Below are 14,222 nucleotides of genomic sequence, written 5' to 3'. Positions count from 1 at the left end.
TACGGTAAGCTAAACAACACTAATAAAAAGAGTTTTGAAAATGTATCTCATTATTCCAACATATTTTTCCATGTATAATACAAAATGACAGTGCATTCTAACAAATCTTATTTCTTGCCAGATTCTGCTTTACGTGTTTTCAAATATGAGTGAAATTTAAAGATTTATCTTTCAGAATATTAACAATGCAATTGTAATGAGAGATTAGGCAGCTAGCATGCAAGAGATAAGATGTATACATTGGAAGAGAGTGGAGATTCCCATCCATGTGCCTAAATAGAAATATGAAATATAATGATACCTATAGAAGAGAGTCTCAGCCTGGGAGTGAAATGAAAAATATAAAAAGTCTGAATTAATACTCATATGTTTTAGAGGATGGAAAAGCAAAATTATGAAAATAGTCAATTAAAAGTAATGAGTCTAAACTCCTCTAAAAGTTAATTTCAGAAACTCTAGCATAGTTTTATAATCATTGCCTCCAGTGAAAAGTAAACACTTCAGTTTGATGTAAATTATTATTAATTGGTTATAACCAGAGAGTTACAAATTATAACCTAGAAACCATGGTGATGTCAGATAGGGTGGACAAAAGAGACCTCTGGGTAGTTTTGAGTAGGATTTCTGACTTGTAGCAATAGCAGCAACAAAATGAAGACATTTTATGAAAGCAAAAAATAAATGGTTGCATGAAAAGACTGTAAACTCTAAGTAGAGTTCTCAGAACAAAGGAGAGAAAACTAATGTAACAATCCCAGAATTAGAATTAGAGTAGGTTTGCATGGAGTCATCTAAGAAGGCACATACATTCTATCTCAGGGAGCAAAAGTGCAGCCCATCAGCATCTGTTTTGTGACTCTCATTTATTTTATTTTAAATTTGGAGAAGTGATAAAGTTCAGGGCAACTATTTGATCTCTGAAAAGCCTCCAAAAAAGCCCCTTTGGAGCATGCTTTCGGTCTTAAAGCTTGATGTTGGTTTTAGAGCTGATGGAAATTACACATTTGCTCCAGCCTAACATTCTGTTTTGCCCTTACTGGGAATATTTATCTCAGCTCTTGAGTTTATTTCAAGATTGATTTACAAGTCCTTTTAATTGAATCTCTCTCGTACTTTATGCTTGGGTTACAAACTGATCATCTCTCTTCCACCTTTCCTATGCATTACAATATTATGAAGCGCCCATGGTGAGATGAGATATTAAAACAGGAATAGTTACTAATATGGATATTTGCCTCTAGGTCCAAGAGTTAAATGGATTTTTAATGGAAGGTGCTTATGTAATGTAGCATAATCACTTTTCTATTTTAATATAGTCACATGCTACACACATTCACTCTTCACCCTAACTCTTCTTGTAGCATCACATACACTTTTAGTAATTCAGTCCCACTGTACTCAACTTACTTTTATGTTTCTTCTCATAGACACAACCATCACTTCTATATAACAAAGTGGAAAGAAGCATGCTCTTTTAGGTAGTGATTTTCACTCCTTTCAGTCATCAAAACAGTAAACATCTTTCTGCACGCATTTGTATAACTTAAAAAGTCTCTATTTTTCCCAGCTTTATTAAACATTCTAGCAAGATACACAAATTTACATACCTGCTGTATGCCGGCTTTATAGAGAGAGAGAGAGGGAGGGAGGGAGGTGGGAGAGAGAGCAATTATAATTTCTAATTCAATTTTCTCTGGCAAAAATTACCTTGATGTTCAATATTTTAGATTCATTTTTACATCACACATTCTATTTAATATTTGATGCAAATAATTGGGTCCTTGGCCAATACAAATTCATCTGCATATAAAATTATATCTATATCCCTGTCCTCAACCAAGACATACCTACTATCACCAGAAACACCTAGTTTACATATATTATTTGTAATATATATATATATATGTGCGTGTGTGTGTGTGTGTGTGTGTGTGTGTGTATGTGTGTGTGTGTAATCTTAGGGATAGCCTTATCTTACTACCTGCTCAGTGTGGAACCATTCACTAAGATACCAACCCTCTTTCTTCATTAGATTGGGGAAATTATCCTGCTAATAATTTTTCATACAGAACACATGCTTCCTCTCTTTGCAGTTTTATTTTCACTCTCATTTCCTTTATTTCTTTTTTTATTCTGTGTCTATATTTTTTACTCAAGATCAGTCTTGAGACACTATCAATAAATGGCTTATCCCACATTCTCCTCAATCTTGTATTTTTAATAATTACCTCAATCTTTCATTACGAACAATACAATTAATCATGCTTTTAGATCATTACTCATTCCATTGTTAGCTGAATGTATCAAGTGATCTGTGCTTAAACAAACAGATATTTTTTCTAAGCAGACACTGACCAGTCTCCATTCTTTTTGTGCTTGTTTCTTGAACAACTTTTTCTGTATTCTTCATCTTGTCTCCATAGACAATAATGTTAAATAACATACAAAACTAGTTTTTAATATGTGAAACTTTGTCTGGTTTCACATATGTAACCTGTCAGTTCTTCCCTGTGCCCACACCCAGTTGTACACAATTGCTATGCTATCACCTTCAATGTGGAATTACTCTGGCTGTTAACCCATCAATTAGGATATAAATTCAGAAAAATGTCTCAATCAATTCAGTGGGACTCATATTAAAACTTAGTTTGACAAACACTGTTTATACTAATTCTTTAGCTACATAGATCTTGCCATTTTCATCTTAGTTGAAAGCCTAAGCTACATTGATGGTCTCCCTTAAGCACATGAGACTGGCCTTATCTTGTCTCCAGCTCATGATTTAAATGGTCTTATATCAGCCTTTGTGTACCATGAAATCTCTTTTTTTTTTTAACTTAAGCTACAACAGAACCATGATACATAAACTGTATTGTACATCTCCTCCCCTGTTTCTGGGAAGTCTGTTCATGTAATCAACTCAGCCTTGAAAATTTATGGCATTGGCTGTTCATCAACCAAGCATCATAGTAAAATATTCTTTCTATTACCACTCATGAGGCCAATACATTTAGTTAGCCAGTGAGAAGAACAATGAGAATAGAATGTAATTACCCCACAAGAAACCATATTGGTACAACAAAAGCTAAGTAATTCAGAACATTCTTGATGAGAAAAGATAATGATGGAATAAAGATAATCTTTTTAATGAATAGGTTATTCTCTATTGCCTACCTGTCTACCTATCTACTTACCTAGAATATAACTGGGAGGACTGGAGAAATGAAACTAAGGAGTTTTTTTTAATTTTGGGTTTTTTTAAAAAATGCTCCTGAGTATGTTAAGATTACTAATTTAACTTAGTTTTGGGAAAAGGAAATTAGAAATTATACTGTCATTATTTATTTAGCAATTTGATACTGCATTTTGGCAGCTTTCTGAAGACCACAAATAATAGAGGTTGGTGCAATCAGTTGGCTGCATCTTGCCACCCTTGTTTTATACAAATGCGTCAATTTCTTACAGATTCAGATACTATAATGACAAGAATAATGTTGCTTTCCTTAATCTACTTTGAGTCAGTAGAATAAAAAATCCTATTTGCTACAAATAAAGTCTCAAGCCATCTGCTCTTTGAAGTTATATATCTGTAATCTGCACTTGGTCCAAATCTCATTTGTATATTAAAATAAAATTAGCCTCTGTATTGATGAGAACCATTTATATTCATATTCTCAGATCAATTGAACATTTCATAGGAGCTCCAGATGTTACCATAATAGTGTTTCAAATGTTGTTGTTTTTACAGTTTATTTTTAGATGGCTTTGAAACACTCAGTGGATGGGGGGGGAGCTTTCTTGTGCCTTTGAAACTTCACAGTATTTTTTTTTGAATAAATTCAGGTTGTGTAATGTGAGATGAGCATAGTTTAAATTATGAAGTTACATGTGGTATTCATAGAAAGGATACTGAAATATGATTGAGAACACTTATAGTTAAATCCACAGTTATGGGACCTTATGAAGATTATGACTGAATTTTATTTAGTTTTTATTCTCAAGACTATAAGAAGAAGTATGCTCGTAGAAGAAACCTGGGATATAAATTCAACAAATAATGAAGGATACCAAGTCAAACCATTAACCCATATGCTGCCACTGATTAGTCAGATTTCTCTGGAATATTAGGCTGAGGTTCTTCCCAGGCCTGCTTAATGAGATCAGTTTATCTGGAGCCAACAGTTATGAAGCCAGCAATCTTCTGTGTTTTTTATTCTTGTTAGGATTTTGTTGTGCATTCGAGTCAATGTTGGCAAAGCCCTGGAGTTTTCTTCACAAAATTTCAGAATGGTTTGCCACAGCCTTCTTTCTACAGCTTTCTTTCTTCTTTCCGAATGCCATCACTCTGCTAAACAAATGATTCCCTCAACACTGTCAAACTAGTTACTAAGTCTGCATTACTATTAATCTTCTCATTGTTCCTATCATCCACCTCCTCCCACTTACCACTGTATGACTGCAACCTTGTTGCTGGTATCCTTAAGATTTATATTGACTGTTTCCCTATGACTATCATTAAGTGTTGTACCTTATGATTCTTGACAAATGTATCTTTTCTTTTATTACTCCGAGAGCATATGCACCAAGACAAATTCCTTGTGTGTCCAATCACACTTGGCCAATAAAGAATTCTATTCTATTCTATTCTATTCTATTCTATTCTATTCTATTCTATTCTATTCTATTCTATTCTATTCTATTTTATTCTATTCTATTCTATTCTATGGCTGAGAGAGTAACTAGTCCAAAGCCAACCAGCTGGAACAGGATTAGAATTAATTGTCTCCCAGTTTCTAAATTAGGTATAGGGGTAAAGGTATAGGGGTAAAGGTATTAAATTAATACCTTTACCCCTATACCAAAATACTAGTCTGTGCAAAGGCTCATAATAATAGGCTACGCTACTCGAATAAGTTACAAATCTCTGCATCTAGATACAAAGTCTTAGTGAAGAGCAAAGCTATAAGACAATGTGATCTGGTAAACAATGTGATATGGTAAACTACAAAGCAATCTTGCATAAAGAAGATTATTGTCTAATTAACTCAGTATTATCCATAGGACTTACTTGTAGATAAGTCCTACAAGTAGGTGGCAAATCACTGAATGAATGAATGAATGAACGAACGAACGAACAAACAAACAAACAAACATAGATAGATACCAGGGGTGGGTTCTACTTACCTTTACTAACGGTTCGCATCATGCCCACGCGCACATGCACAGATCACCTATGATGACGTCCAGATCAGTGGGTGGAACCTCCCCCCGGTTTTACTACCAGTTCTTGCGAACTGGTCTGAACCGGAGGCAACCCACCACTGATAGATACATACATATATTCTCACTTCACCGTGAAACCTCACTTTGGACTTGTTATTTCTTTCACCTCAATCTATTTCACAAGGTTGTTGTTTTAGGGATGGGAGAACAGAATATTATATATGCCTTCTTAAAGAAAGGTAGGCTATAAATTTAACAAATGAAGCCACAAGTGAAAGTAATGAAATAAAGAAGCTGCCCATTCCTCCATAAAATTCAGCTATAATAGATCCCTATAATTTACAGAAAGCAGGTCCATAATTAGAATGTATAGAACTGATGTATAGAACTGATAACGAGCTAAATAAATTTAACTAAATAGCCAGATTAGACAGGGTATAAGTAAAGACAACAGTGACATGGGAGGTTTCCTAATTTGTTCTTTTACCAGCTATTGTCTTAAACGTTTTTCTGCTTTTTTGTTTCAGTAAGAGAGTCAGTTTGGTCTTGTGGACACGGAATGGGAAAATCTGAATTCTAATCCTACATTAGGCAGAAAGTCAACTGGGTGATTTGGGGTCAACAATTCTCTCTCACCTCTAAGAAGAACACAGTAACAAGCCACTTCCAAAACTCTTGCCAAGGAAACTGCAAGGACTTGTCCTTTAGTCACCATGAGACAAGACTGACTGAAGGATGCAAAATGCAGAGGGGAGGTTCAGGACTTGTATGGTGTATGTCTCCTATTATCTCCCATTAGTAAAACATACTTTTTGTTAGCCAATGAACTATATATGAACTGCTCCAAACAAAATATGACCTTGATTAGATCTCCATATATCACAACACAATGCAGAACTGCACAGATATGCATTTAGTTTCCCAATGGACTGATGTTTTAATTCTTTAAAAGCAGCATTAAAAATAGGTTTAATATCTAAACTAGGTGTTGCGGTTAAAACTGCCATGCTGAATGTCATTTTCCTCAGTGAAATTGGTCTAGCTATTTGCTATAAAGAGCAGTCTTTGAACTCATCTGTCTACATTTTATCAGGAGAAACCTCTGATTATAAATCAGAACTGGCAATCATTAGAATTTTTATTTTCCAACACAGAACAGAATGTGGCCCTACTTAAAAGCAAAAATGACAACTTCTACTGTGAACTTTGAGCTAATCAAAACGGTGGCATTTAAGGAGCCTTAAGCAGATGGTTTTTAAAGAGTGATGTCGCATAAGTGGCAATAGATACCATTCTTCAGTTTTCATTGAAACCTGGAACAATCTGTTGGAATTCTATTGTCTTTTTAGCAGATTGCAGGGGAGCAACCTATAGCCTACAAATTATACACAGATTATACAATCTCTGCTGTGCCCTTTTGCAACCCTGGACCCCTTTAAAATGTACCACAAAAATGTGATGTAAATCTGCAAGGGCACAAAGACACCTGAAATTGTATAACAGCAACCCATTTTACTGACTACAAATATATTTCTTTTCTTTAATAAACAAAGATGTGTTCTGAGACAGCTCTGGAGGATTGATGGTTTTATTCATCTTAACCTGGATTGCTATAAACCAATGTGGTTGATGCTTTCATGTAAAAGATTGTTTTGTTGGCAAGGGATACATATTTGACAGACTGATTCACTTGGCAAGCATATAATTCTACTTCAGTTTCTGTAGTACTGTATATTATAAAGTTGCAGCTTCCAAAGTAGAAGTGTAGAACTGATATATAAAAAGACCAAAAGCAAATGTTTATTTGGTACATTTATACACAGATGGCAGAGTAATGAGGGTTAAGCAAACTTCTGTCCCAATGAGATCCATTGGTTTTAAAGTAACTTAATACAATACATTTAATATTGTCACTATGGTTTCTATTAATATGACTGTTGTGTAGAAAAATACATCCAGGGTGAAATGGCATCAGCTGTGGGTGGGTGGGGGTTGTTTTTGTTTTATAATATTCAAATACAACTAACAGCAGATATAGAAGGTTTGAAAAGACTATCTTCTCAAAGAACTCTACCTCTTGTTCTAAGCACTTATTATTTTTAAATTGGGGAAAAATGCAAAACAGGTGAACAACAATCTGAGGAATAGTACTTTCAGCATGTCTTATATAAATGTCTGGGTGGAAAGAAGGGGGGATTTCTGTGATAATGTGCTTTTCCTAGTCAGGATTATAGTTTAAAGAAAACAGAATTTGTATTTTATCTTTCCCTGACCTGCAAAACTGGTGCCTTGCATAAAATGGACTTTAGCCCTTTTAGAATAAATAAGAAATTCCTCCTCATAATTCTTTCTCCTTAAAAGTATTGATAGAAGATCAATTATATAATACAATTGAAATTGTATAATATTGTAGATTGATAAATTTTGATTAACTAGATGCCTCATTTAAAATTTTAGGGGACACAAAGATCCTTTGTAAGTACAGCAGTGATACAAATATGGCAAGACTCTATCACAAATATGGGCAGGGCCAGAATTTTCTATTTTTTCCTAGTTTTTGGAGGAAATTTTGACGTGCTACTCTTTTTTTTAAAAAAATTAAAACTTACCGTATGTTGTCTACTTTAGGACTCGTATTATATTTTTCATGTATTTCATGCCTCAGAATAGTGAGAAACTACGCCATTGATTTTTGGTAAGTTCAAAAAATCTTACTTTGCAACTCCCTTAGCCTAATTCTGGGCAATAAGTATAAGATTTCAGTATTAGGTAGCGCTAGGGGAGTCAACCTCTGAAAAGGGAAGCTTGCTCTTTTTCAGGTCTTTTTATGCTGCTTTAATAAAAATTAAGCAAACAAATGGATCTAAGTCTCAATGAAATCTCTGAGAGCTTGCTGCCTTCATTAAAGCTGAGTTCTTTCACTCAGAGAATCCTAATTATAGGTATCAGTCAGTCATGCTTCTAGCTGGAGGGCATGTTGCAATTATTCCGTTTTCCTTCTTACCAGGTTTTATTTTCTACTAAGGGGGAAACAGGAGGAGAGCAAGTGGAAAGGTTAAAAACTGGAGATGCCATTACAGTATGATGAACAAAGCTGGCAACAGCATAATACACTCATTTGGAAGCATTTTCACCAATCTCTTCACTATTCCATCAGTTGCTGGATTCACACACTATGAGAAACAATATGATTTCTTTGTTTTTATGGCAACATAACCTTTGAACCCAACAAATTTGATTTATAAACTATAGCTTATGAGCTGCATTATATCTTCATCCATTGCAACCTATGGATTAAATTGCATGATCAAACCACACTAAATACAAAGCTATAAAAATGACTCACCACTTTTGTCTAGATATCTATGAGTACTTGTACACAAACATTTGATCAGTGGTGGAATTCAAATTGTTTTACTACCAGTTCTGTGGGCGTGATTTGGTGGGTGTGGTGTGGCTTGGTGGGCATGGCTTGGTGGGCGTGGCAGGGGAAGGATACTGCAAAATCTCCATTCCCACCCCACTCCAGGGGAAGGATACTGCAAAATCTCCATTCCCACCCCACTCTGGGGCTAGCCAGAGGTGGTATTTGCCAGTTCCCCGAACTACTCAAAATTTCCACTACCAGTTCTCCAGAACCTGTCAGAACCTGCTGAATTTTACCCCTGCTCCATTTCATTTTATGTTAATACAAGTTGTAGCTCATTATCTACAGCTCTTCTGGTACATATGTCAAGTGTTAATGTTTTCAGATATGTATGGTTATATATCTTATTGGCCCCTTCTTCCAATCACTTCTGATCCTTTTTCTTTCTGATAGATTCCATCCATACTGATAGGCATATATGTTAATATCAAATCCAAAAAGATAATTAAAAAAAAACCCTACATGATTTAAAGATGGGGAGAGTTATCCCACCTCCTCTGTGTGTGCGCGCACACACACACACACACACATGTGCACGTATGCGCGTACACTTGTCTTGATAAATTTGAGTTATCTGGAATTAGTTGCTCTGACTATGCCTCCAATTGAGTGAGTTGTGATGTTCATTACTGCTCTCAGCTTGTGGTAATTCTTGGCAGGCTTGGATGAAATGAATTACTTGATCACTCAGTGCTGAAGTGTTACAGGTGAACTTGCTGGCAAGAGCAACCTCTTGAGGCCCTCTAATATATAACTTGTCTCCAAGGTTTCTAGTTTGCACACTGGATAGTAAATACTTCAGGAAGAGGTGGGTGAGTAGCTTCTTTTTTGCTCCCCCAGTTTCTATCATCTTGATACCTTCAGGCATGATAGGTGACTCCCATCATCTCCTGCCTTGGCTAATATAGGGGAAAACATCTGCAAGATACGAACCAACCAAGCTCAGAGAGCGCCAAGGACTCCACATAGAAGGAAATGGGTTGCAACAGGTTGCAATCAGCTGAGCTGCCCTGCTACTTCATCAGGCTTGCTGGCCCAATTCCTTGGTTCATCTCGGGTGATCTTCTTCTCTTCTGCCTTGTAAGCACCTGCTGTGATGCCCTACATAATAAGGATGCCTCCGTCTACGGAGACCCGCAGAACCTTTCCAAGCTTCTCGGTTTCCCGGAGTTCCCTTGAGTCTTTGCACTCTCGGCCGTTGCTCAGGGATGCCAAGGACCTCGCGATGACCCTGCCTCGCCTCCGCCGCTCTTTACCAACAGGCCGTTCCCCCACTGCCAGACCGCTGCCTTGTGGTGCCGCGGCGGCGCGCACAGCCTCGATCGCGCCCTTTTTCCACCTCTCTCCCCCCCCCCCATTTCTCTCTTTCACACTCACATACACACCGTTTACGCCTCTCCCGGTCTTGTCCCCACATCCCGTCCTCCTCCCTCTCCCTCCCCGTCCTCCCCTTAGCCCCTCCTTGCCCTCCCCCCCCCACTCCTGCTCCCAATCACACTCCCGCCCGATACTGGAGCCCGGCGTCATTTCAGCTTCAGCCGATCAGCAGACATGGCGGCGACGCTGACAGCGGTCCAGCCGCTCACTCTGGACCGAGGTAAGCACTGCGGTGCTCGGCGCCGCGATCTGACGTCCGCCTTCTCTTGCTTTTCCCCCACCTTTTCGGTGGCAGAGAGTCAGGGGCTGGATGTGGTTTTAGTCTCCCCAGATCCAACCTCAAGAGCCTTCGCTACGGTTGACTCCCCGGAGACGATTTTCTCGGGGAGCAATATATTGCCCAGCCGGCGGCAACATGTTGAGGTTGAACCGCCCGGCCGCTTGCCCGTAGTCTCTTCCTCGCCCCGTGCCCCTTATAGGAAGCGCAGCGGCAAAGCCACCAGCCGATTGGGACTCGCTCTTGCGCCTCCGGATCAGCCCGGAGGACTTGAGGCAAACGGAACGGGGCCACCTTCAGGGTCGCGGTGGTGAACAAGAAGGGAAGGACGGGGAAACTTTATTTCCGAGGCTTTGGGTGTTCGGGTGCCAGTTTTGAGGAGGTTTGGCATCGGGGTGGGGTGGGGGTCAGCAGCAAGATCAGATTTCCTGGAGACCTTGGAATTGCCTATGCCAACATGGCAGGTTTCAAAGGCAGAGGACTATAGTTACAACCACCCTCCCAACTGGCAGTTAGTAATGTGGGTGAGATGCTTGTTCCATGCATAAAGAAAAGAGAACATTGGGAAAGGACAGCATTTGGACTTCTATCACTGTTTCACCCAGTAGAGCAAAAAGATATTTGTTAATCTGATTTCCATAACTTTGACACGATCACTAAGGGCTAGCATCCCCACCTATACTGCTATTTATAACTGCTTTCTATCAATATGTTATCCCCTGTGGCAGAAATGCTATGGATTATGTTTTGTCCATGACTGGGAGAGATCATGAGTCAACCCCCTTTTCCTTTTTCATTCAGTATGTTAATCTGAGATGAGAAAAATTTCATAGATTTGCAAAACTAAAATTTGAGGTGCAGTCTTTATTGCATGCCACTGATAACTAGTTTATTGCAGAATGCAGATGCCTTGATGTAGATGTACACATTCTAAAGCTATCAGAATGTTTGCAGTCCTTATTTCTGAATGAAAGCAGAAGACAGCAATTTGGCTGTAATTAAATCCTCACATACTTTTTTTTAGAAGAAAATGTTGATTGACAATTCCAAAAGATAATGAAATTGAGGGACAGATAGACTAAACACCAGATTAACAAGTGGAGTGGAATGAAAAGAAGAGCAGGTGGAAGAGACAGAGGTGTGAAAAAGAAATTTCAGTTCAAGTATAGAACTGGATTTGAAGGGGGGGCGGAAATCCCCTAATTCAAACTAATTCTCTGTTTGCCCAAATGAAACATCACATTTTGTTAATTAGAATATAAAGGGAAAAAACAGTTTACGTTTTTATTTGCTTTTTGATACTACTTGTTACCTGTGTGACCCAGGATGTAAATTCTATTGATTTTACTGGAACTCCTTTGTAATATTGCCACTTTAATAAATCAATATTCAAGAGCCTCAAAATATTTATTTAAAAATCTAAAAACAGTATAACTGAAGCTTCTTAGGAACTCTTAAAACTGTCCTTAATTTTAAATCATTAAAGAATTACAATAAATCCCCAAATTCCTGCTTTACCCTCAGTGTAAAATTCAGATTCTCTGTGTAAAATTCAGATTATCGGTATAAATTTGAATAGCTCGTTGGAGTGTAATGAAGAACCCTGGAATTTATATGTTGCCAAACCTTACTTAAAATTCACTTCTGAAATGGGCAAATCATGATAGCTAATGCAAAGAGAAAAGAGTATAGAGTGTTAGTAGTAGCAGTTTGTTGACAAAAAAGGATGTCTGTTGCTTCCAAATAGTTAGAAACTCAGTGTGTAATCTGCAGTTTCATTCCAGTGAACTACTTTAAAGGAAGACAAATTATTTCTTAGCAAAAGGTTGAACAGATGGCAGTTTATTAGGAACCATGGATCTTTTTTCCCAAGGAAAGTATGACTACCACATACTATAGTCATTACACTCTGCACTTATATTTTTTATTATTTACAAACTAAATAGAATTGAAATTACTCTTAACTTTTTATTTCGCAACTACAACTTTAATGAGAATGTACCAAAAGTGGTAAATAATCAGCTACACAAAAGTAGAGTACAAATATTAATAAATAAAATACTAGGGGTGAAAACCTATCCTTAAATTACATAAACTTTTCACATATTATTTAGGTCAGAATTTAATACCGATGTTATATTAAGCAAAATTAATTACTTAATTAGAAGCTACTTAACATTTCACATGAAGCTGAAGATAATTGTTCATTAATAAATGCATTTGCATAATGAAATAATTATCACATAAGTGAAATGAAACAAAATCATTCATATATGAAAATAGCTATGAGCAATTTTTAGATAGGCATGCAAACCTTGCAAAATATGTAGCCTAATAATTTAAAAAGAGATTATTCTTCTCACTAGCACACATTGAAAAGTCCCTCTCTGAATGCTCTTCACAGTCCTAATAGGTAGAGGTCAGAACATTTCTGAAGAATGTCCATATGATTCAACTGGATCTTTTCCTTGTGTGTTTAGAAATGTTATTAATGTTAATGCTGTCAGTATCCTTGGTACCCAGTAAATCATGTGCATATACAGGGAAAAGTTAAGTTCTGATTTACATCCAGTACAGTACAAACTATTCCTCCAATGCAGTTACGGTGATGCTTGTATTTAGAAAACAAAACTAACAGGGAACTATGTAACATAAAAGAAATAGAAAAGAGAAAATGCTGCTCCTCAAAGTAAATAATATCAAGAAGAGTGGCAGAGGAAAAGAATTTGAAGAACTTATTTAGAGGTAGCATTTTGTTTGCACAGTTAAACAATTTCTTAGACAATTTCTAAGAGACCTGGCTCTATATTGTTTGTCCTCACTCTTTCTCTCTTCCTGTTCCTTCTGCTCATAGATATACATGGCAGTATCCTACTCAAGCAATGTTTTGCCTGTCTTAACTACATTTCAGTAGTGGTAGCACCTGACAAATTTTGTCTTGCTTCAGATGTTAAACAAAATAGCATCCTGTTTGTTCTTGGATAGGAGACAAACAAGGAATGCTGGGGTGTACCTTTAAGTCAAACAAGCATCCCAGAAGAAGACAGTGGAAAACCATTTTACATACTACAGCCAAAAAAAAAAAATCTAACGTGGATGTATCTACCGTATGAGGTTACCAAGAGTTGAGTTGAGTTTGACTCAAACCAGATAGCTACATGGAAATATGGTATAAGTAGAATAACATAAGCCCAGTGGGAAAGAGTCCATGGGTTTCACTATATCCCACAACCTCTTATGAAAAAAGAACAGGGAAAATTGCACTGACAACCTACAATACTGAACCAGGCTAATCAGAATTGCAGATACTGGGACCAGTGATAGATAAATGATTGCAATGATTTTCTTTCCTTTTGAACTTGGTCCACTTTCCTTGGTTGGTTATCAATAACTTCTGACAGTTTTCCCTATAGACATGTCAATATTTCCACTCTTTTATCATCTATTTATATAGATCATTTGCAAGATTTTTCATACAAACATTAATCAAGGGGATGTAGAAATTACTGGAAACCATATAAAATGATAACTTTTAGGTTGCAGTCAGCTTACAATGCACATGATTTAGTCTAAGAGCTAAGAGACTTTAGCTTTTGATTAAAACTTAGCAAAACGCTATCTTCCCAATAGCTGATACTAATATTGTTATTGCATTATGTATATTATACATTATACAATGTGTGTGTGTGTGTGTGTGTGTGTGTGTGTGTGTGTAGAACTACATACATATACATACATATACATACATACATATATATCCACACATATATTATATTATATTATATTATATTATATTATATTATATTATATTATATTATATTATATTATATTATATTAATTATATTATATTATGTTCTATTATGCTATGTTATGTTATGTTATGTTATGTTATATTATATTATATTATATTATATTATA

General features: G+C 36.6%; 1 protein-coding gene across 1 annotated transcript in view; it reads left to right on the top strand.

The window, feature by feature from the left end:
* The first annotated feature begins 10,172 nt into the window (after nt 1-10,172).
* The window catches only part of LIN7A (lin-7 homolog A, crumbs cell polarity complex component), a 30,079-nt gene continuing 26,029 nt past the window's right edge, over nt 10,173-14,222 (top strand). The window contains exon 1 of the mRNA XM_070947409.1: nt 10,173-10,247. Within this exon, the coding sequence (XP_070803510.1) occupies nt 10,202-10,247 (46 nt within the window). The 5' untranslated portion in view covers nt 10,173-10,201. The remainder of the gene's footprint in view (nt 10,248-14,222) is intronic.

Source organism: Pituophis catenifer, unplaced genomic scaffold, assembly GCF_029215685.1.
Source record: "Pituophis catenifer annectens isolate HBS135680 unplaced genomic scaffold, rPitCat1.0.hap2 SCAF_7, whole genome shotgun sequence".
Lineage (NCBI taxonomy): Eukaryota > Metazoa > Chordata > Lepidosauria > Squamata > Colubridae > Pituophis > Pituophis catenifer.
The sequence above is the reverse complement of the archived record's forward strand: the minus strand, read 5'-3'. Positions and strand labels throughout refer to the sequence as shown.